The sequence below is a fragment of the Tachypleus tridentatus genome, chromosome 8, assembly GCF_004210375.1.
Source record: "Tachypleus tridentatus isolate NWPU-2018 chromosome 8, ASM421037v1, whole genome shotgun sequence".
Taxonomy (NCBI): domain Eukaryota; kingdom Metazoa; phylum Arthropoda; class Merostomata; order Xiphosura; family Limulidae; genus Tachypleus; species Tachypleus tridentatus.
The window spans coordinates 35,761,233-35,786,362 of record NC_134832.1 but is presented as its reverse complement, the minus strand read 5'-3'; the positions used below and the strand labels follow the sequence as shown (position 1 = coordinate 35,786,362).

Genomic DNA, 25,130 nt, shown 5'->3' with positions numbered 1-25,130 from the left:
GTAACTTCCAACTTTTTTATTTATTTTCGTGGACAACATTTGTTTTTCATTGACACAGACATTATGACTTTGCAACGTTTTTGTTTCTTTACTTGCACATTGCTGTTGTTTGTCTACTTGAACATGATGACTTTCCACATTCCATACTTTTAAGGGCAGTTGGGAATTAAATAAACAAATTGGTTCTTGCTATTAGTTACATTACCCGTTACTCCCTTCCTTCTTGATTATGCATTATGTAAGAATAAACTCAAACTCAATTGGCCAATCCTGTAGTTTCAATATCAACGAGCTGTTGGATTTTGTTGCATAAAAAGTGAATAACTAAAGATGGCTGCAATAAAATCACTAAAGCTATGTAAAACGATAAATCATCGCTAGTCATGGTCGCAAAATGCATGCGAAATAATCAAACAGTCACAAAAGACAAGTAAAATAGATGGATGAAAATCAAACAATAAGAAACACACACAAAAAAAAATATATTTACTTTTTATGACTGTCGATTGTTTATTTTGCCCACCTTTTATAACTCTATGTTTACATACTTCATTTCTTTCACCTATTTTGACTTCTCTCTCTCTCTTGTGACTTAAAAAATGGCTGTAAATCAGCTACCTTACTATTTTGTTGTGGCTTAACGAGGTACTCTGCATAACACTTGTGACTTACGGACGACCATTATATTAAACATAGTTTTAAAAACGAATTAAAGTTATTTTCTGTTAATATATTTATATACAAAATTCTGTTGTTGTTCTTATTATGTTTCGTTTCTTCTGGTTGCAACTTTTATATGCCCTCTGGTGGTTTCTTTTCTTATCAAAGTTTCACCTGTAGCTTATAGGCCGATGTATCTGTAATCAACGCAACTATTTTAGAATTTTTTCTCTTTGTTTATTTATACATTAGAATAAATCTAATGAAATATAAAATATCCTGGTGCTTAGTCATGTGTATTTTTTCTATTAATGTGGTTTTAGGAAACTGACATTGAAAGAACAGCCAGTAGGTTTATTGTGTCGGCTGTTGTCCTATCTGACATGGTCGAAAGTTGCTGTTAACTGTGTGTGAGGTAGTAACAAGATCTGCCAAAGAACTTCAGGGTTGGTCACATGCCATACTTTTAAGCGCATTTGGCAACAGAATAAGCAGATAGGCTCGTGCTATTGCTTACGTTACTCGTAACTCTCTTACTTCTTGACTGTGCATTATGTAAGAATAAACACAAACTCAGTTGGTCAGTCCATTAGTTCCCATAGCAACGGGCTGCTGGATTTTGTTACTTAGAAACTAAATAAACAAAGATGGAGTCGAAACATCTAGTATTTGCATTAAAGAAACAAAAAGTAATTTACCGAAGCGGCTTTTTCGAGCACGTTCCATGAATATGAAGTATGATTATCGTGGTAAGTTTTATTTCATTTGGTATATTTAGTGATTCGTAGATTACAGATATCATATAACTGAACTGGAAATCTGGAACATGAAAATGTCCTTGTAACTGGTCGTCAATTACAGAAAAAAGAAACAACAATAATAACTAGTTAATAGACTTTGAGTTTCATTTGCTCTCACTTAGTGTTTTATCATCATGTCTAGTCTGTATCACACTTATATAAATATAGTTTTAGCTATAATTAGACAGCATGGTTATAAGAAGTATAATCTTCTAAGAAGTATGCATGGGTTAAATATTTTAAATATTGTTTTATCAATTTAACAACTTGTTGCTGCTGTAATAACTAACATTATGTAGTATTTAGACTCCAGTCTGAATATCACTGTGGTTACTGTTGTAACAAAAATCGAGAAATGTGATGAATTTAACGTGATCGTTGATAAACTATGAATAAATTGTTGTCTTAACACAGCTCATCACGATGTTCTTGTGTCATATTCCCATAAGTCGAACGACTTAATTCATAACAGTCGCTATCAATGTATTAATGTCATTTTTTTCATTAATTTCATGTCTTTAAAATTTTAATTTTGACATAACGACTTAGCGCTAAATAATGCTGAAGTGATTATTTTAAGGCGTAGTGATATCTTATTAAACATAACATTTTTAACTTCATATTTAGTTCGTAACCTCGAAGTCTTTTATACGTAATTATTTGGTATAGATTAACCTTTACATCGGCCAAGTTTAGAGTTTAAACTTAAATAACTATCAGTTTTTCAAATATACTGTTATTATTTAATGTATCAGTATCTTTCAAATGTACTCTGTTACTAACATCTCAACTATTGTTTTTTTAAATACACTGTTACAACTATCTCAGTAGTTTCCAAGTGCTCATTGTTACTAGTGTAATAAGCATAACTGCAACGTAAAATCTGTGATAGTGTTCGTTTTTCTGCAATCGTTTAATTGAGTTAATCACTAAAGTGGTTTTACGTACAGAATGTTCTAGTCAGTCCTTTAATGACTCCAGTATCAAAATTGTATGTATAGACTGGATAAGCAGCTCTTTGCTACACTGCAGGTGGAAGGTTTTCTCTGTTGAAGCTAATGATGTAAGACTGGGACTAATGACAAATGGTGCCTGGTAGCTGTTTCTTATGAACGTAAAGACGAAGACTGATGAAGAACCCCTACATTGTACTCTAACGTTGTGCTGAACTTTCTTGTGTTTTTTTTGTAAGTTTAATTGCATGCAACAAAGACAAATCACAAATCGTAAACGAAGAAAATCAGAATGGCTTATTTTTTTATTAATTAATGGTTGCTGTTGGTCCCTTTTGGCATTTTCTTCGCCTTTTCAGACTAATTGATGATCACTCTAGCACGTTTTTGCACTCATCTCTTGCGAAGTATTCTCAATTAAATTTTTGTTTTTTCGTTTCTTCATTTTAGTTTTCTTTTGGTTTAAGACTGAGATTTTCAAATTTTTGAAGTTTTTAAGTGTGTATTTACCGTAACAGAACATGAATGCTTCAAAATATTGAAGTTTTTAAATTTCTTTTCGGTTTCTAAACTAATATAGACTTTTTTTCCAATGATTTTCTTTTGCTGCTTTCATTAGAATCCTCTTGTTGACTTTGCGGACTCTCTAGTATTATTTTTAAACGACATGATTTCAGTTTCATAGAAACCATTGTATAATGTAGACAAATAAAAATGATTTTACGTTATCTTTACTTTTAAAAGGCTTGATTAACAATTCGTTAAACGAGAAGAAGATACTCCTTTCCGACTGTTTAGCTGACCGTTCGAAGATTGTATTTTTTACATTTCTTGTCGTTTAACAACCTATATTGTATTAAAGATACGTTTCATGCAAGTTTCTGAACTTGTATACCATCTGCTACAATAAAACTTGAAGTTCTACATGTAAGACAGTTTTCGTGTGTGTTTGTAAGTGTTCATAATTCAACAGATATATTCAACAGTTTTAATATTAAGAATCTAATGAAGTAACTTCAAAAAATAAATAATTGCATCCGTGTTTATATGTATTAAATCAGCCAATACAAAATTATATTGGAACAGCGTATGATTTTTAATATTGTTTTTATCAATTTATTTTACTATTCTGCAAAATTATTCCTTGTCCCTTCAAAGTTCATTGTTAATTTTATATTTCATGAACTGCCCCAACGATACCTGCTGCTTTTTAACTTTTAAGCTCTCGTGGTTCACTGTTACGAACGGCACAATGAATAGATCGGAAACTAGCTGGTTTTAAGACCATCTTTCACAAACGCGGTATCTTGAGTTTACGCGGAGGCGTACTCTTGGTAATCGTACAATAAACACTCATGACAGCGCGTGGTGTATTGCATGCGACTGAACTAACCTACACACCTTGATCACAGGCCAGGAAATTGATTTGTTTGTTTGGTCTGCTCTTTTAGTATAGCATATTGGTCGGCAATCGGGACTTGTTGTTTAACTTGTACTGGGCTATCGTTTTATTGAGATGAAGACAACCACAAAGTTGTCAGTTTTCATTTGATTTTGTTACATATAAATATATAAAGTTAACAAAAAGCATGCACTCGTAGATAATATATATATTTTTAATACATGATTTCATGTTCTTTATTAACCTTGACATTTCCTAACATCCACAGTGCTTAAAACAGTAATGAATTTATCGTTAATTAAGGTCTAGGATTGTATGAAACCTTGTTTGTCAGGATGGTTGTACGTGATTATTCGTTCATAATGTCAGAAAAACACATAGGTTCAAGAAGTCTCAAGAAATGAAATAAAATCCCTATAACCTGAGAGCTTTTGAAAGGTGGACCTTTCTTCTTTAGGGGTAAATTTGTATTATTCGTTAGTATTATTTCTATTAATTAATATATCTTATTTGATGAAGTGATTTTATATTGTATGTTTACTCGTTAATATACTTTTCATCATTAAGTTTAGTTTGACTGGTAATGTTATGCCGTTTTACGTATCTTCAGTAGGCTTTCTATATAAGTAGATGATATTATGTTGTGTACTTGTGTGTGATTGAATGATGTTGTGTATATATACCCTTTGGGTTATTCGTGTGCTTTTTGTTATTAGCTTACGTGTGGTTGGATGACGTTTTGCTGTGTACATACTCGTTTATGTGCTTTCTGTTGTTAGATTATATGTGATTGGGCAAGTTCATGTTGTGTACATACGTGTTGATATGTTGTTTTTTTCTTTATTAGCTTTGTTTGAAGTACGGTAGCGTAAAGCTTATACAGTCGTTAAAATTTATTGTTTTTTATTGTTAACGTGTCTGATGAGATAGTAATATAATGTGTACATAGAGAATAGGACAAGTTAAATCGTCAATTTTTGTTAGTTACATGATATTAATAGTAGATATTGAGTTGTCAAATATTGTAAACATATACACAGAGATTTTAGATCTGAACTTAAAACAAATCACATTGACTTTGAACTTTGTTGCACGCTTATTTACACACTATTGTGACAAAGCCCTGATTATTAGAAGCTCCAATGTATTCTAAATACGGCTGGTACGGATATTAACACTTGAATTAAAATAAAGTTTTAATACCCATACCAGTCATCTTTAGAATATATTTTTTCTTGAAGTGGGTTTCTCGTCATCATGAGTTAAAAGCTTTGCTGAGAAGAAACGTGATGCAGTAGAAACATATTGACAGGCGCATTGAGCTAACCTGGTTTCAGAGGAATATCGCTGTCTTCTTCATTTCGTGTTACAAAAGTAAACACACCTTAACATTTTACGTAAAAAATAATTTCGAAAGAACCATAATTTACTCATTAATGAAATGTGCAACCAAAAACATGTGTTAGAATATGAACAAAAATATTGCAATTGTGGATTCAAATGTTTTTGTTTTGTACTTTAAGGTAGAAATTTGTATTGGTGAAGGACAAGTATAAGAAAGCGTTTTGTTACAGAAACAGAATACGAAATTTACATTTTATTTGTTTTGTGTGGAAATAAAGTTATAAAGTCATACGATATATGAATGTATGTGCAAAATCGTTATTTTGGTGGAAACGGAATATTTTTCTATGGAAAAGAAAGAGGTTTTTATTATCGAAGTAATTCACATCGGATGATATATATTCTGCATAAATTAGTTGTAATAAATGGTCTAGTCTTAGAAATCAACAAAAGTATTATTTCAACGTTACTTGAGGAAAGTGAAGTAACAACAATAAATACGATATTAAAATACTTTAAATGAATAATTTCTTTGGAATTAAATGCGTTTGCTTTATTTCTTGACGATTTCTTAGAATCAGGTAAGTTCAGGGTCCACAAATCATCACCATCTATAATCCTTACTCAGTTGCCCAAGAAATTGGTTTATTGTTTATGCCGATTCAGCAGTTACTTGACTTGTTCTTCCAGAAACAGGTTTTGTCAACGAAGTTAATTCTTCAACTTAATCCTGTCACAGATATATATTTGCTGACAGAAGAACCGCCTTGGATAAGAGTTAGCATGAAACAGCGTCCATCAGAACAAATTAAAAATAGAATAGACGACAGTCTTTTCCTTTCTCTGATCTTCGATGAGTAATAATCCTTTATAAAAATATGGCTATCTGGAAATCCGGTTGATGTCAATTTAATGGAAGACGATTATTTTGTGTAATCCTACAGAGTATCTAAGTAGTCATTTCCAACCACTTTAGATTATTTTCATTGTTGTGTTATGTTGCTGTGAAAGCTGGTTAATATTAATATTCAGCTCGTACATCTCAAACATAATCTTTCATTTCAAGAACTAATAAAATGTCTGCATGAACTTTTAATCTGTTTAAATCTTTAACAAATACAGCAGTCTCATCAACTCCGTTGTTTATTTGTACGTTCTACACATCACCTGCACTCCTGACGCAATTGTTGGCATGACAACAGTTGTTTGTCCTGTTAGAACAAGGTGAGGGCGAGTGGGGTTAGATAAAACAACACACGTACAGAAGGACCATCAAACTTAATAGACCGAGAACTTCAAGGACAGTATGGAGATAACACATACGGAACGTTTTCTCTATTTGAGTCACGTGAATATTACAAACTGGTATTTAACAGGCTGTGTTATGGCTCTACCACAGTGAAGCATTTAATGGATATTATATGTCAAACTTGTGTATTTAACCGTTCTTTCTGGCTGTTCATAAGATATTCCAGTTATTAGCTTTCCTTTCATTTTATAACACTTGGTAAAAATATAATCATATGAACATAACTGAATTCAGAGATTTTATTGTACCTTTTCTGTGCGAGCACCATCGTTTGCTTGTCAGTTGCTAACGGTATACCATTTGTGTTTTCAAAATAACAGACATTTCTATTGATTGATGACGGTGTCATATTTTGGTTACTGCAGTGCTTTGTTTGTCGAAAAAATAAAACATTCTATAATTTATTCAAGAAAATATTATTTTACTATAAATTTACTACATAAACACGTCACTTCTTTACGTGTCGTTTTTAATCAACAAATTTCAATTTTATTTCGAAAATGTGTATATAATGGCAGGTTAAACATGTGTTCAGCAATCGAAGCGTTTCTGAACCAGCGTTTCTGAACCAATCAGCTAGGTATAATTTTGCTCATTTATCTTGTATTTGCTATTTTATGACAGAAGAATATTTTGGATTTTTCCAATTTTTTTTTCTATTTACTTCTGAAATAAAGATCAACTTGAACATTTTGTTGGAGTTAGAATATGTTTAATACCCATAATAAACAAATAGTAAATATTTGGTTTTGTTTTGAGTTTCGCGCTAAGCTACGAGGGCTATCTGCGCTAGCCGTACCTAATTTAGCAGTGTAAGACTAGAGGGAAGGCAGCTAGACATCACCACCCACCGCCAACTGTTGGGCTGCTCTTTTACCAACAAACAGTGGGATTGATAGTCACAGTATAATGCCCCCACGGCTAAAATAGCGAGTATGTTTGGTGTGACAGAGATTCGCGTCCGCGACCCTCTGATTACGAGTCGAGTTCCTTAACCACCTGGAACGGTGGCCCATGCCGGGCCTGAAACTGTTATTAACCATCCAGATTACACACCTTGCGCGTGACTTTCTACAATTTCGAACTTATCCTGAAAGCTAATTTCAATAATGTAAAAAAATATTTAAAATTTTTATATTATATTATAACAGAATTAAAATATTTTTGATCATAACGTAATAATATAATACCATATAATGTTATTACACTAGTATCACTAGCAAAAAATTTATGTAGAATAAAAAAAGTTCAGTTAAAGACAATACCAGTAAGTTACCATTCATTGAATACTACTCAGTTTGTCTTGTAAGACGAATTAATAACTAGTCTTTTAATTTTGTTTGATTAACTCTGAAATTTGATTTATACTGATTTATATACCTTGGGAGTTGGTTTATTATATATGGTATTTTATTATTCCTACTCTTTTTTTCACAGTTATTATTATGTTTTGGAATTTGAAATGTTTATTACCTCTGCCGCTGAAGGTGGATGGGGTGTTATGATTTTTATCTCTGTGTGTGTATGTGTTTGTGTATTAGTCAGCAAGATTTCACGAAAACAGCCGAGTGGATTTAGACGAAAATTGGTATACATTTGGTTTATGACCTAAATTAGGATGTGAATGTAGGGGTACGTGAGAGTGAAAAACATGTGACATGGATTAAATTATTTTTTTCCAAATAGAGGGTAGCACTGAACAAAAATAGTTACGTATGTGAGCGAAAGTGTTCTATAAGCATATGAATACAGTCTTCGGTAAAATAGCCGGTGATGTTCAGTTTGTTTATTTGTTTTGAAATTCGCGCAAAGCTACACGTACGTAATTTAGCATTGTAAAACCGCCAACTCTTGAGCTACTCTTTTACCAACGAATAGTGGGATTGACTGCCACATTATAATGCCCCCACTGCTGAAAGGGCGAGCATGTTTGGTATGATTGAGATTCGAACCCGCGACCCTCGAATTAGGAGTCGAGTGGTTTTATTTAGATCAGTTTCGTGAAAATTACATGTTTATAACATCACATTTTACGACTTCGAAATTGCTGTTCGATGGCAAGCTTAATAAAAGAGTCGAGAGAAAAATTGTGTTCTGTCATTTCGGTTTTGTTTTTTCTCAGGCATCGAAAGATCATCTCTTTAGAAAAACTCGTACCTCCCCGGAAAAAGAACTTGACAGTGAGAAAGGCGCAACAATACCTATTTCACCTTTGTTAATGATGAATTCGCAATTGTTGGCTCGCCATCAAATGCAGCAACTACTTCAGCAACAGGTGCTGTCTCCCATTCAACTACAACAACTTTTACAACAGCAGTCACTTTTTATGCAACAGGTAGGTTTCTTCTACGAAAAATGATTGTTTCTGTTTGCAGTAGAACCTGTCTAAGGCGGAATCGCACGGGACCGAATAAAATTTCCGGTTTAAGAAGGTTTTTCGGCTTAGACAGTGAACATGAATTTCCTTAACTGTATATAATTTTTGAGCAGAACGTTATACTTGCTTGACTCAAGGGAAGTAAGGTTTGTGCATAAAGTTATCATACTGTTTATGCTATATATTTTTAGAGTAGAAACAAAAATAGGCATTCGAAATGCATAAGTACACAAAATCGTAATAAAATATATTTGAAGAAAGTGTTCAATTTCAACTGTTTCATTTTTTAATGAGTTTTCCCATGCGGTTAAAAGAGAACGCTAATTCTACGGCCTTTTCATGAAGTTTCTTTTCCCCCTTCATTTTTGCATACAATTTGATAGCGTTGATATAACTTAACACTTGCGATAGAGTAGGAATTTCTGTTTCCTCACTATCTTTTCCATTTTGTTCATATTCTGAATCTCTCACACTGTTACCATCTTGCAATTCTATTATAGATTTTAAATCAATTTTATCAGTTTCGGTTAAAACATTCTTGTCAACGTTCACAAAACTTTCCGCGTTCACAGAATCATTTGCATCAATCTTCTCAATCAGAATTTATATTTCACAAGAATCGTCATAACAAACAACTTCTCCACAATCTCCATTACCAAGAATAAACCCACAGTTTCGAAAGCAGTTTATTACGCATTCATCTTCTACGCATTTGTTTGAATGACTTAAAAATGCAATTGCATCTAACACATCAATTTTCATGGTCATTTCAGATTATTTCTTACAGTTGTCCATGTTAGCAATAATATGCTGGAGCATCGATTTTCTGCATTTCAGTTTTATACACTGTATAATTCCATTATCTAGTGGCTGTAGAACTGATTGTGTACGTAGAGGTAGATAGACTAAACGAACATTTGAAAGTTGAATTTTTGGGTGACAAGTTGCATTATCTATGAAAAGTAGAATATTCCTGTTTTCTTGTTCCGTTATTTTGTTTAATTTGTTCAAAAATTCCTCAAATATAGCATTGTCATCCACGCTTTATTATTCACTTTCCATTCCACAGGAAGTTGATTCTTCCTTAAATTTTTGAAACAGTGTGGATTTTCACTTTTACCTATTACCATTGTTTCTCTAGTCTTTCATCAGCAAATGCATCCAAAAGTACAGTCAATCGTTCTTTCGAATAGCGACCTTCGGAATAATGACGGCAGATGGTTTTTCTTGAATTTCGCACAAAGCTACTCGAGTCCCTAAAGTCGTCCCTAATTTAGTAGTGTAGGACTAATGGGAAGGCAGTTAGTTATCACCACCCACCGCCAACTCTTGGGCTACTCTTTTACCAACGAATAGTGGGATTGACCGTAACTTTATAACGCCCCCACGGTTGAAAGGGCGAGCATGTTTGGCGCAACGGGGATGCGAACCCGCGACCCTCAGATTACGAGTCGCACGCCTTAAAACGCTTGGCCATGCCGGGCCAATGACGGCAGAAAAAAGAACATAATATATTTAACCAATACTTACTATAACAAGGCCCGGCATAGCCAGGTGGTTAAGGCACTTGACTCGTAATCCGAGGATCTCGGGCTCGAATCCCAGTCACACCAAACATGCCCATTCATACGTGGGAGCGTTATAATGTGACGGTTAATCTCATTATTCGTTGGTAAAAAAGTAGCCCAACAGTTGGCGGTGGGTGGTGATGACTAGCTGTCTCCCCTCTAGTCTCACACTGCTAAATTAGGAACGGCTAGCGCAGATAGCCCTCGAGTAGCTTTGCGCGAAGTTAAAAACAAAAAAATATATATACTGTAACAAAATGTCCAATAACACTGCACAACAAAGGTTTTGCTTCTTGGACACTGTTGGTTGTTCCTTGTAGATTTTTGGCTGATGATTATAAAAATCACATCCAAATTTGCCCATCACGTACCGTTTCATCAGGACATTGCTACAATGGAAAAACGATATCAGGGTAACTGGAATCCGTCAATGCTTGCTGACTACTGTTGGACACTGCAACGTGATGCACCGGACATTGAATACAAACGAAAATTAGGAGCAAAATACCTTTAATTATGTTGAACTTAATAGCGTATTAGAAACATAAACGCAATTAAATACGTTTTTGCCAGTAAACAGTTAACTGTCTATTTCTCAGAGTTCCTACGTGATGAAGCAAAACCAAAACTATATTGGTGCATACCCACTAGGTACCTGTCATAATCAGCAAAAACTTTTCAGGAAGCAAAACTTTTCAAAAAAATTGTTGTGTAGTGTAATTTATTAATATTTAAAGAAATTATTAATATTTAATCAAAAACATTTTTTCACTTTACGCGGGTTCTAATCATACTTGACAGATGAGGTTAGTGAAAAATAGTTTTCCGTCCGCGTTATGCAGGTTCCGCCATATAGAGGACTTTTTATAAAAGATATCTTAAGATAATGCTGCAAAATTTTGATACTTCCGGCTTGTACAGGAAACCGCTTTGTGCAGTTTCCGGCTTAGACAAGTTTTATTGTATTTTCATATCGTGTCCAAAAAAGCTTATAATTAAATAAGTACACTGCTAGTATAACGAGTCTAAAGAATTTAGTTTCGAGAAAGTCTATGATATTTTGTGTAATGTCACTGTAGCTAATTTTTTGTTACCTTTTATTGTCAGATATACAATATTTGCTGGATACAATGCCAATACTAGAGCTTACCATGCTGAGCGAAATACAAAAGAGATGGTTAAGAAGATATTTATATTATCAACTTGCACGAACAACAGCTTTTATGGTGTGGACTAGATTGAGTTAGTGAAATGTAGTTTTTACCAATTTTGTATAATTTACTTAGAAATCCAAATCAGAATAAGTTTAACACAACATTGTACATTTATTTTCAACACCACTTATTTATCATTATTTTTATTTACTTCATTTAGCATCACTACTGCTATTTTTATTTTGCACTGTCAATGCATGTAAATAATTATTTAGTAGATAACTGTAAAATGTATTTCCTATAAATTGTTTTTCTATAAAGACAAAACAGGAAGGCTTGAAACGCTGTATTTAAGAGTAAACAAGTCATTTCGTCTCTTTTCCTAAGTAAATAAATTTACGTAATTCTATAGTTATTTTTAATGCATTTCATTCTCTTTGAATTAACTCTGTTCTTTTACCCATAATTTGCTTTCCTTATTTTATAACTGTCAATATCGTTGTGATTTTCAACTAATATCTTTCCATTTAAGTTACTACTGCTGAACTTTTATTTAATTGCAACCTCATTTATTGGCAGAATATCTTATGCCCCAAAACTGTTCTAGAAGAAGGAAGCATAGTTTTTTTCGCTCTATTATGAACTAAAATTATTATTTTTTCTTTCTTCACTGGCATTCACATTTTCCTCTAGGATCTGTCTCTACCAGTTTTATTTAATCTTTACTTTAATGTCTGAATTTTTATCAAGCACCTTTACATTTTGTTGTTTTACTTTATACTATGCATTCTTAGGTTTCCGTAAAGGCAATTTCAGCTACTTAAAATCACAGTATTTAACTATTTTCTTTATATTTTTAAGTATTTTTGCTTTTAGTTTTTCTACAGTTAGATCTTTACCATCGTCATCCTATACTATTATCTTAATGTATTTCATCCTTGTATCAGGTTTTTATATTCTTGGGCAGGATTCTTTACAGTAGGTGTCTGTAACTTGTTGTCGATGTATTTAGACAATAAACGGACAGCTTACAATCCACTTGTTTTAAAATAATAAATTGAAAATAAGTCTAACATATATACAAATATTTATCTTACGGGTGATCTCCGCAGTTGTATCCAGAGCTTTAAATAGTTTTCTTTTACGTCAAAGATCTACACAGACTGGTTCAGTTATTTTAGAACCCAACTGAAAAGAAGAATTATTGTGTTTTTTTCTTTTACTACATTATAATCTACGATTATTACACTAGTATACAGGACTCCTCCAGTTGGTTTCTAAAGTGTAACACATACTGATATGTCTTCCTCACTTCTGACTCTTCTTCTCCAGTTCGCAATTCTTTAAATATTCGCATCTGAACGCATAATGTTCTTCTGTGCAGCAAAAGAAAGGTGAACATTCTGCATTTGGTTGTGGGATTTTTAGTAATCATATAATACAGTCTGTGAATACTTGTCCCACTTACATGAACTTTCTTGACATATCTTCTTAAGCATAATATTTAACACTTTGTTGACTCCCTTACAAAGTTCATTACGTGTGTGGTCTTACGGGAACATAAAGAGTTGCCAAGTCTGATGAGTCTGCACACTTCTTGCATTAGTTCTGATGTAAACTGGGTCCCTCTGTTACTCAAAAAAAATTTTGAAAGCTCACTCAGCAGAAAATTCCAGAAGATATTCTGTTACTCTCTCTGTCTTTATCATCAGCAGTGCTATGGCTTGTAGACAATGTGTCCCATAGTCAACTACTGTCAGCATATAATATATGATCTGATCAGACACAGGTATTAGTGGTCTTATCCAGTCCATAGGTGCTCTGTTTAACGGCATTTCTATAAGAGTCATCTCACCCAGTGGCACTTTGGCTTTTTTCCCTTAAGTATTGTCCTTTGGCAAATGTTACATGGCCTGTAGAATCTCGTCCATCTCCAATGACCCTTCCTAACTAATGAAAGTTGCTAATCATTCTTTCTCTGCTATCTTCTTTGCTTCTATTTATCCTTCCACAATCGACTAGGGAGGCATCTTCATCACTTGAATCCGGTATTCTCTTGATACTATGATCTATTTCTTTTATGAGGTCTTTCTTCTATGCTTCTTTCAGTTCCTGTATACCTACTTTGAAGAATTTCAGGAGTGTCCACCTGTATACTTTCTATGAAAACTTTCCCACTGTTTAATCAATTAGCACACACAGATGTACTTCTCCTGTCATAGAATGCCAGACTGGTTCTCACAACTGTACTCAGTGCCTTCACCTACTAACATATTGTAATTTTTTGGCACTTCTTGGTGTTCATCGCATGTTTCAATCACTATTGGCACTGTTGGTCCATTCGCTATCTTTAGCTGACCATCAGTCGTGCAGTATCTAATCATGGAGATAGCAATTCATTCTTGTTGTGAATCTAACATTTTGTCTTTATTCTGTTTCTTCTGAAAGTAGCATTAGTGATGATAGTCATTCTTTTCTTGTTTCTTGTCAACACCATCTCTGTAGGTATTTTCTGCTACTTTATGTTGAAATTTGTGCTGTTGCTTGTTGGTGTAGTATCTGCACTAATTCACAATGTGCCCCATTTTTTAACAAGCATAGAATCTTTTCTCCCTTTTGTCTGTTAAGTACTTGTCATCTTTGGTGATAATCTGTTTCTGGTCAGCCACCACTAGTTTTTACTTTAACTGATTATTCCTGGACTTGCCAGTTATACTCCCTCCTTGGACTTCCACATACTATTCTTCCACCTTGATATTCTCATTCACGTCTTTTGGTACTCTTTCCCTTAGGAACAGTGACACGTCAATTAGGCACGGGATAACGAACTGTTCACACATTCATAGATCTCCCAGTCGTTCAAAACTATTTTCACACTAGACCATGTCAATTAATTTTGTGAAGCATCAGTGTATACGTGCCACAACTGGAATATACAGTTTTCCATTATTAGACTTAACTTCACTGAACATTTAAAGAAAACCCTCCACGGTAAGTTTATAGCATTTCAGCAGCGCCAACTTTAACTTGTTGTAGTCCATGACATTTTCTGATGTCATGCATGTATATACGAGGGCTGTTCAAAAAATACGCGGACTGACGTCATAAAACAAAATGTACTTTAGTTAGAAGTTACAGGTCTGGGACCCCTTCAAAGTACTCTCCTCCCCAACGCACACACTTATCCCAACGGTGTTTCCACTTGTTGAAACAGTCCTGGTACGCTTCTTTTGTAATGTCCTCCAGTTCCTTCGTCGCATTTGCCTTAATCTCGGGAATCGTCTCAAATCTTCTTCCTTTCAAGGGTCTTTTGAGTTTGGGGAACAAGAAAAAATCGCAAGGAGCAAGGTCAGGTGAGTAGGGGGGGGGAGAACAGTGATCGAGTGTTTGGCCAAAAACTCACGAGTTCTGAGGGCTGAATTTCGCAGCAACGCGGTGCATCTTCAATTTTTCGGTGAAAATCTTGTAACAAGATCCAACTGATATCCCACACTCTTCAGCAAGCTTCCTGACAGTCAGACGTCGATTTGCCCGCACCAGGGTGTTGATTTTGTCGACGTGTGGGTCGTCAGTTGACGTGGAAGGACGTCCAGGACGCTCATCATCTTCAATGGACTGTCGACCATCCTTAAAACGTTCATGCCACTTGGAACATGCCGTACGCTTCATAGCAACATCACCGTAAGCCGTGTTAAGCATAGCAAAAGTTTCAGTCGCAGATTTTCCAAGTTTAACACAAAATTTCACAGCAAGTCGTTGCTCCTTCAGGTCATTCATTCTGAAATCCGCCAAACGAAAAAATCGCACTTCACTTAAAACCGCGTAGCTAATACACAAATGAAGATATCTGCAATCGGGAAATGGCGTCGTAATCAGCTGATCTGTGCGAACCTAGCGACACCAAGCGGATTCCCCTGGAACCAACTGGAGCCGCGCAATTCAAACAGTCCGCGTATTTTTTTAACAGACCTCGTATTTGTAGGCCTTTCTCTGTGAGAACTGGACTAAGACAGACTCCCCAGTCGCATTTGTTCCAATTTTGGCTTTAGGTGAATATTTTTTATCTCCTCAAGAAATCATCCATGTTGTCTTTTTGTTCATCGGATTTAAGCAGCTTGGGTGTATTGGTCCAGACTCTGTTTTCATTCTCTGTTCTTCATCCTTCTGTTTGGTAAGCTTAGCGATCTCAGTTTGTGTTTTTATTATCTCTATTTTAGTCTCTCCTTTTTTTCTTTTTTCTCAATTTATTATTCTATTCTCTCTATTTCCAGGATCTCTTTTTTCTCATTTTTTTTTCTTTTCGGCACTCTTATCCTCTCTTTCTTGTTGATGTACTTCTCACTCCTGTTCTTGTTTTTTTTTCCTGTTTGTTTAACAAACTCTCGTACATTGTTATTTTTGGGCCTAAGTCACTCATCCTTCTCTATCCATTTATAAAATTCCGTCGACATAGTTATATAACATGATTATACTCTCTACAGTATTTTGGCCACCACTGCAGCTGTCATACACATCTACTTCCCTTTACCACTATATAGTCCTGGATGGCACACCGTATGTAAGTTTTCTCTTATGTGTGTTGCCAGGATTCTCTACAGAATCATACATGCTGAAATTTCTGCTGTTACTTTTTGGTGTATTACTTGCACTAATTCACAATGTGGTCCATTTTTTAATAAACATAGCATCTCGTCTCCGTTTTGTCTGTTAAGTACTTGTCAATTTTTGGTGGTAATCTTGTCTGTGACTTGTGTATATATATATATATACTGCTCGACTGAGACCTAGAACTTTCTGCAAATTGCGAGACAATACTCACTTAAAACAACGAGAAATTTGTCACTTCACAATGGCCTGGCGACTCGTAATCCGAGGGTCGCGGGTTCGCGCCCGCGTCGCGCCAAACTTGCTCGCCCTCCCAGCCGTGGGGGCGTTATAATATGCAATTAATCCCACTATTCGTTGGTAAAAGAGTAGCCCAAGAGTTGGCGGTGGGTGGTGATGACTAGCTGCCTTCCCTCTAGTCTTACACTGCTAAATTAGGGACGGCTAGCACAGATAGCCCTCGAGTAGCTTTGTGCGAAATTCCAAAAAACAAACAAACAAACAAAAAACACTTCACAATAACTGAACTACACAACAGATGTTTAGTAAACAATTACATAAGCAAACTTGGCATAGCTATCGCTTATAAAAATAACTTACTTTAACACTCGCACAATATACTCTAAATAATACCCTCATATTAAATTTATAATGAACAGTCTTGTATATATATGTATCTAACACTGTAATGATATTTCCTGTTTAGTTTCTAATCGCATAAGCTTTCAGATGTGCGTTTAGCTGTTCTAAAATAATCCAAAACTTTCACCTGTTTTGTATTTTTTGTGACGTTGTTTTTGCTTTTTCATTTATGATCATATAAGGTTAACGAAGTACAGTGTTTATAAAGTACGTGTATTTGAGGCACCCATGGCTGGACCTTAAATCACTCACTGTTTGGAGCATTCTTAGTTTCTATTTTCTGCTAATAAACGCTTGTGATCAGGTTCACAAACTTCTGTCTAACTATATATGTAATTGCGGTAATCGTAGTTAATGTGGAAACAGCAGGTTAGAAGTTCAAGGCTGTGCCGCGATGTGTCTGAAAACGGTCTACTTTATCAGCTGTAGGTGTTATAAAGTGTCATTCATCCTGTTATTTGGTTCAAAATCAAGCAAAGCCTTTGTGGCGGATAGGGCTACTGACTTATTGCCTTCCAATTTTATTCAGTAGTTGGAAATTCAGGACGTCTATATGCGAGTCGTAGCAGCTCTCTGACTTAATAGCTTAGACCGCGTGTGTGTGTGTAAAGTGCCACTCAGGTTCAACATGCTAGTACTACTTACATCGAATTAGCATAGTCAAGATACCGATAACGATTATAACCAAACGGAATTTCTTTCAAACAGTAATGCAACTTGTTTTAGTTTCATAAAATCGTAAGCTTATGAATTCACATCCAAACATTTGTTTTTCAAATAGCTCATTGTAGAGGATTCTCAGAGTCTTGAAAATATTCATCTTATCGAATTGAATAAGCTTTATCTTAAACATACGAAGTAATATTTAACGGCAAAATCGTCATTTCATTCCATGCTTCAAGGCTTTAAATTTAAACTCCTTTGATATGTTTTTAACCATTCTTCACTAATAATAACTTTACTCTCCACTTGTATCATTATTAGTTCTGGTGATATGTTGTTTCACACGTATTATGTAACAATTCTTTAAATATTTCATGTGCTACACATTTTCTAAAACTGTATAATTCTTTATACGACCTTGTCTGAGACCTTTTTTGTGGCTTATTTGAATCAACAGGGTTATAATGTGATCATATTCTTGTCAAAAATATACTTCTTTCTTAAACGAAACGCATATCTATTTCGAAATTGAAAATCCTCGACATGAAGAAAATAATTTTCTCTTAAATGACATGGTAATTGTGTTTTGAATTTTATGAAAACAACACACACAAAAAAAGAGAATTCAATAACACTGAACCTCCATTTATCTTAAATAGTTTAGTAGTTCATTTCGTAGGAAGTTGTAATACACATGACATTCGAAATATTTGTTGAATGAGAAATCAAGTGCAATAATGACAAATTATACTGTTAGACATGTGTATCTTTAGAAGCATAGATTAGCAATCTGATGAACATCTTTCAAATGTTGTGTTCATTTATACTTTACGGTAAAATAAAAAGTATATATATAACATTTCGAAACCCTTGTAAAGTTTTTAAAGATACTTCTTATCAGTTTATTTCAGAATTTTAACTGGTGTTCTTCTGCCATGAGGCCTGACATGGCCAGGGGATTCGGACACTCGACTCGTAATCTGAGAGTCGCTGGTTGGAATCTCCGTCACACCAAATATGCTCGCCCTTTTAGCCGTGGGCGTTATAAAGTGACGTTCAGTCTAACTAATTTTTGGTAGAAGAGAAGCCCAAGAGTTGACGGTTTGTGGTGATGACTCTCTGCTTTCTCTCTAGTTTTATACTGCTAAATTAGGGAAGACTAGCGCATATAATCCTTGTGTAGCTTTGTGCGAAATAAAAATAAACAACTTCTGCAGTGCTTTTACTTTACTATTATATTATACATTTATATATATATATACTATTATTTTGTCATAAATATAATTATATTACTTACGTTTGTTTGTTTTAGAATTTCGCGCAAAGCTACTCGAGGGCTATCTGCGCTACGTCAACATTTATAGCGAAACAAAGGACCAGTAAATAATTCCAATGAATCATTTTTATATTACCAATTATAAATGTATAGTACCAGTGTAGTTTATCACATTCACATCAACTGTTATAATTTTATTTATATTATATGCATTATTTTCAAGCAATAAAACATAAATAAACAACTGTTAATTTTGCCTTTAACGTGTATTCGAAACAATGAAGTAGTGGTATTGGTTTGTTTATTTTTTAATTTCGCGCAAAGCTACTCGAAGGCTATCTACGCTAGCCGTCCCTAATTTAACAGTGTAAGTCTAGAGGGAAGGCAGCCAGTCATCACCACCGACCGCCAACTCTTGGACTGCTCTTTTACCAACGAATAGTGGGATTGACCGTCACATTATAACTCCCCCACGGCTGAAAAGGCGAGCATGTTTGGTGCGAACACGCGACCCTCAGATTACGAGTCGCTCGCCTTAACCCACCTGGCCATGCAGGGCAAATATTACTTACGTAAAAAAATAAAAATAAACTGTTATTTTGTAGCAAATAAAAACAATTGTGAATCAATCCAGTGGCTACTTGTTTCTGAGCTTTTCTTCAATTCTTACGTTAGATGGTTTGTGAAATACGTCTTTACTGTTTTGTTTTCTCAGTCATCTAGAGAAAAGAGTTCAAGTCTTTAATTATTAAAAATACGTTTCACTAAAGATTTACTGAATAGATAATTTTTCAGTTAGTTATAATTATGTTTTTTATAATCATTATTAGATTTCTCCAATCGATCAGCATTAAGTTCACATGGCTACTGCGCTAAGAGCCAGTGCTTTGATTTCCCGCTAACATAGAGTGCAAATAACTCACAGTGTGCCCTTTTTTTATAAAACAAAACAATAACAACCTATATTAATTAGTACTTATCGTATTACTGTGTCATATTGACGGCAAATCTAGTAAACAGTAAATTAAACCCCTAAAAATAACAACGAGTTAACACTCAAATCAACCCTATTCGTTTGATAAGAAAACTGGACGAGTCAGTAGTCTTCTTTATATTGACTAATTAACTTTTTGTCTTAACTGCACTGTTAATTTAAAAATTGGATCGTTAAGTATCTTGAAAAGTGTAGAAATTTCCATTCCCCTGTGTGCAGTTGGTGTAGTTCGAAGTACAATTTGCTAATAGACTTTTTTTGGAAGCAAACTCAGTAGAACAGGTCAAGTTTCTGTTCACAGTCTCCTGTTTTTATTTGTTTTGTTTTTGTAACATAAAATATTATTATACAATATTACTTAAAAATGTCAGCCTGGCATAGTTTTATACCTGATCCCAGGCACTAGAAAGTGTTCAGTCAGTTTTCATTAATTATTCCGTAGGGAAATCAAGTCTTGAATGATTTTTTTTTCTCTGGAATGTTGTAAGTGATTAACATTTAAAGAATTATATCTAATCCTCTTTCGAAACAAGTGTTATTTCTAACAACAAAGTTGTAGTAAATTTTAATACGTGCCCAGTCAAAGGGATAATAAGATGTATTATTGTCATCAAAATACATTATTGTGTCACTAATTTGGTTAGCACCAAGAGAAAATACCTAAGTTAAAAGCTAAAAAACAATACAAAATTTTCTGCCGTTTCCAATCGTTTACCAGTTTAACAAAATAATAAAAAATTCTTCCTAGTTGGTAGATTTCTCATTAATTTTCTTTTGAAGCCGATAGATAAGTGATTAGAATTCTCTTGTGTTTGTACTGCTCGTAGTCTGTACATATTTTACCCTCAGATGAAAAGAAACTTGGTAGACTAATTGCTAATTAACCTGTTATCACACAGTACACTGATTGCTTTTATCAGATTACACAGATTCTCAGTATTTCTGACAGTAAGATTGATGTATTATAGATCATTATAGAAATGCAGAGACATTTAGTGACCACTTAATTGCATATAACGTAAGAATATTTTGCTACATCTTCACATTCCAATTGGAGAAGTGTTAAGCTAGAATGAATGATAGGATAACATGATCTTTAACAGATGAAGTAATTATAATGTATTTGTTCGTAGCTTGTTTGATAAAAGAGCTAGCGTACAGGATCACACACAAAAGGTGCAATGAATTAAAAAAAAAGATCCAATGAATGATGGTCTAATAGTTGACTGTTCTTCAGGGGAAGTTATTTATAGCTAGAATATTCTGGGTATTAAAAATGTATCAAAATAGAGCTATTATTGTCTTAATGCAGTTCAAATTCAAAAAATTATTAAAACTATAATTTGTTTGGAACAGTTAAATATGGTTTCTTTTAATGTCATGCTAAAAATTTTCATTATTTCACAGCAGCAGCAACAACAAGTTGAACAATTGGACTCATTTATTCCACAGCTCCATGAGCAGTTACAGTTAAACATGATGCAACAAAGCCAGATTTTAAACAGTCTAAACGCTGTAGCCTCAGGAGAAAAGGCCAAAAACAGTAGACAACAGCTTCAACAACTAGCCTTACAGCAGCACCAACTAATGCAGAAGCTGCAGCTGTCACATCGCTTTAGTATAGTAGGGCTGCCTCCTTTCTTTCTTACACAGGGTAAGTAAAGAGCTTCGAGAAAGTGTTCTGTTTCTAAAGTAAATAAAATCAAAATTAAGAATAGCAATTTTATTTCTTACTTTTGAAGCTCATATGTCATACTGTGTTGTAGTCTACAGAGTGCATAATTCTTATAGTGATTCATGGAATGCTCACATTTTACTGAAGTAATGATAGTACAAGTTGCAACATTAAGTGTTCCTCATGACACAATTTTAGTATCTATTGATTTACTGACAAATAAAACACTACTATATGATGGTGTGAATGGTTAAAATAGATGACATTTCCAAGCAGCCTTTTAACCCCATCAGAGAAATACACTGGGCACACACAAAAAATAAACATTTAATATCAATATTATTATCAAAAGTTTTTTTTTTTTTCTTATAGCAAAGCCACATCAAGCTATCAACTGAGTCCACCGAGGGGAATCGAACCCCTGATTTTAGCATTGTAAATCTGTAGACTTACTGCTGTACTAGCAGGGGCTATTATCAAAAGAGTCACTTTTTTATGCTGGATATTGTTATGGGGCTTTTGAATACTTAAGATATTTATTGCAAAGTATTTTATTTATGATAACATTGTATAGTACCATACAATTACTGTATTGATATGAAATATGTCATTATTATCTATTAATATAACCAAGTGTTGCATATTGTTAAGCAAATATAAAAATTTTATTTTATTGAATCTCATATGTTTAAAATAGTTGCATGTAGTATTTGTGTTTTGGAACATTTATAGATACTTTTAATAATTAATGGCTTCTACCATGTTATATTAAGTCTGTGGTTTTTAATATGTTTTTGAATGATATCCATATTCAGGAATTTCATCTGGTGACTTCCAGAACTTATGGAAAGATGAGGCATTCAGTGTGGAAGAGAGATCATTGAAGACAGAATTGAATGGAATGGTCCACAACATTTCGACTACAATGTCTAACTGTCAAAATTCAGTGTTATCAGTTCTATCACCAAATAGTCTGCTGAATGGGCATGAGCAAAAGGAGGGATTTAAGTTACCAAATTCTATGCCATCATCCAAAAGTGGATTTACAAGAGAACAAAATACAACTTGTTCAATAAAGGAAGATAGTAGCTGGTCTGTTGCAAACCAACTCCATCCACTGTTTGGTCATGGTGTTTGTAAATGGCCTGGATGTGAAACAGCATGTGAAGACCGACAGACATTCATGTTGTAAGTATTGACTTGTAATCTAAATTTGAAGCAACTTAGCAACTCTGAATATTCTAATAAATTTAAAATTAAATTTACCAGCAAAGGTCTGTAGTAACCCAAAACTTGGTATTTAATTATATGCTTTAACCTTCATTGCTGTTTAAAAACTACATATACAATGATGACAGTTTATTCCCAATTATTTCAAAGAGACAGAAAACAACACATGTTACATAATAGCCCTTTTTATTATTTGTAGAAAATTTGTTCATAATTATATTACTTATGTTAGTTTCATGTTGTGTTATCTGTGAAAAGTTTTTTATACATATTTGTGACATGTCTTAACTGAAAATTATTGTTTATAATATCTCAATGAAAGACATTTTATTTTAATACATACCACAGATCTCATAAATATGATTTATGTAAATAGGCATTAAAACATAAGAGCAAGGAGTGTTCATCTTCCATGTCATGAGCCCACATTAGTGTGTAATGTATGCACATGTACATTTCCATGTAGGAGAAAGCAATATTTGTTACCAATGTCATGAGCCTATATCAATACATAATGTATTTTGAGTAAGTTTAATAACATTATTAATATTATTTTCTTGTGCTATGATTAAAAATTCTGAACCACAGTTGGATTTTTTTAGAGGAATCATACCTTGTGGAGATATAAAATGAATAATATGATTTTTGCATTAAAGGTACCTGGTAATCAAATATCACAAAGTAAGATACAGTAAAATTCAAAATGAAATTTCAGGAAAAAGCCAAAAAAAAGGGTTTGTTTTCCAATATGAAAAAATTAAAAATACATTAGATGTTCTTTAATAAAAGAATATCCATCAGTTTTAACAATTGAGATGGCATCATCTGAATCAGTTTGGTGGTATTTATAGCTTTAAAAGAAATAAAAAGTTTTCATCCCTATTAAACACAGACATTTAAATAAGGAGCATCATTTGGATGACCGGAGCACAGCTCAGGCAAGAGTACAGATGCAAGTAGTTTCCCAACTTGAGATTCAACTAACAAAAGAGAAAGACAGGCTTGAAGCCATGATGAAACACCTTCACATGAATAGTTCAAATTTATCTTCTCCTGATTCTTCAAAACAAGGAAGTACCAATTCACTTTTCAAAAAAGTGCAGTGTAATAATATATCAGTAAGTTTTTTTGATTTTCAGCAATTCTGAAGCAATAATTATTCTGTAACAGCTTATATAAATCTCATATACTAAATCAGTTTAAGACAATGGTTAGAAGATTCTCTTATGGTAAACCTCTCATAAAAATTAATCTCACAGGCCTGCAATAGTTTTATTCTACAGTAATTCCTGTATAATGAATTCTAAAGTTATATCCATTTTTCTCTATCATGTACAGATTTTTCACAAATTGTTATATGTACTTTTACTTAAGTGAATCATTTTCATTGAAACCAGGCCACATTTTGTTATGCTTAACATGTTGACAACCACTGGCTATAGATTTTCATAGATTGATAGTAATGTGAGAATTTTATTGATCAGCTTAGAACCCATGAGAAATACACCACTAGTATATAAATGGTTAACAGGCCATATGACATAGCATGTCATTTCTGGATGGTATTAATTTTTGCAAGCACTTTCACAGTAATGTTTTTTTAATATTATTTATTCTTGATTATGGTATGGCACAAAGAGATCGTGTAAATAGCCCAACATATTCTGTTATATTTGTGATAAAATTATTGTAAAGAAACAAAGGCAAAACATTACAAAATTCACTAAAAAACATATTATCATTGACTCCACACAAAGTTTGCATCATTTGTTTGAAGAATTGAGACAATGGACTAAAGGCAAGAAAAAGGCTTTGTCTTTTGGAATTCCAACTGTCTACAACAAGGCTACAACAGTCAAAATAAAAAGGAAATTTTTTATTCAAACCTTCATTCTGTTATAAAATCTGTTGCTTATGGACCTGATGTACCTGTGCCTGCTCCACTGGAGACTTTTGATACAGTTTCTTTTGATTTTGAATCTGATGTCAATAGAAATGATGATATGGATTGTTTTCAGTCGTGATCGTCTGGTGAACCACAACTTTTCACATAAGGTGAACTTAATGATTTGGTGAGAGATTTGGGTTTTCAAAATGATTCTTCAGAAATTTTAGCTTCCAGACTTTGGGCTAAGAAATTATTTTGTCCAGGGACATCATTTTACTGGTACAGAAATCATGAGAAAGAGTTTACATCAGACTTTTTTCAAGAAGGTTCACTGGTTAATGCAACAATATTATTGAATTAATTCTGCTAGGAGCTGTTATCTTTCAACTAAATGAATGACAATTGTTCATTGATTCCTCCAAATGAAGTCTAAAAGGTGTTCTCCTTCACAATGGTAACATATATACACCTGTTCCTATTGTTCATTCAGTTCACTTGAAAGAAAAGTATAAAAACCTCAAACTTATTCTTAACAAGGTCAAATATAAAGATCATGGTTGGCTATTTTGTGGAGATTTAAAAGTCATTTG

The 25,130-nt window shown here is 33.7% G+C and overlaps 1 protein-coding gene across 1 annotated transcript in view; it reads left to right on the top strand.

Moving 5' to 3' along the window:
* Positions 1-25,130, top strand: part of LOC143222171 (forkhead box protein P1-like) — a 201,731-nt gene that overhangs the window by 155,579 nt on the left and 21,022 nt on the right. The window contains exons 5-8 of the mRNA XM_076448248.1: positions 8,591-8,803; positions 21,155-21,401; positions 22,238-22,610; positions 23,545-23,770. Coding sequence (XP_076304363.1) covers positions 8,591-8,803; positions 21,155-21,401; positions 22,238-22,610; positions 23,545-23,770 — 1,059 coding nt within the window. The remainder of the gene's footprint in view (positions 1-8,590; positions 8,804-21,154; positions 21,402-22,237; positions 22,611-23,544; positions 23,771-25,130) is intronic.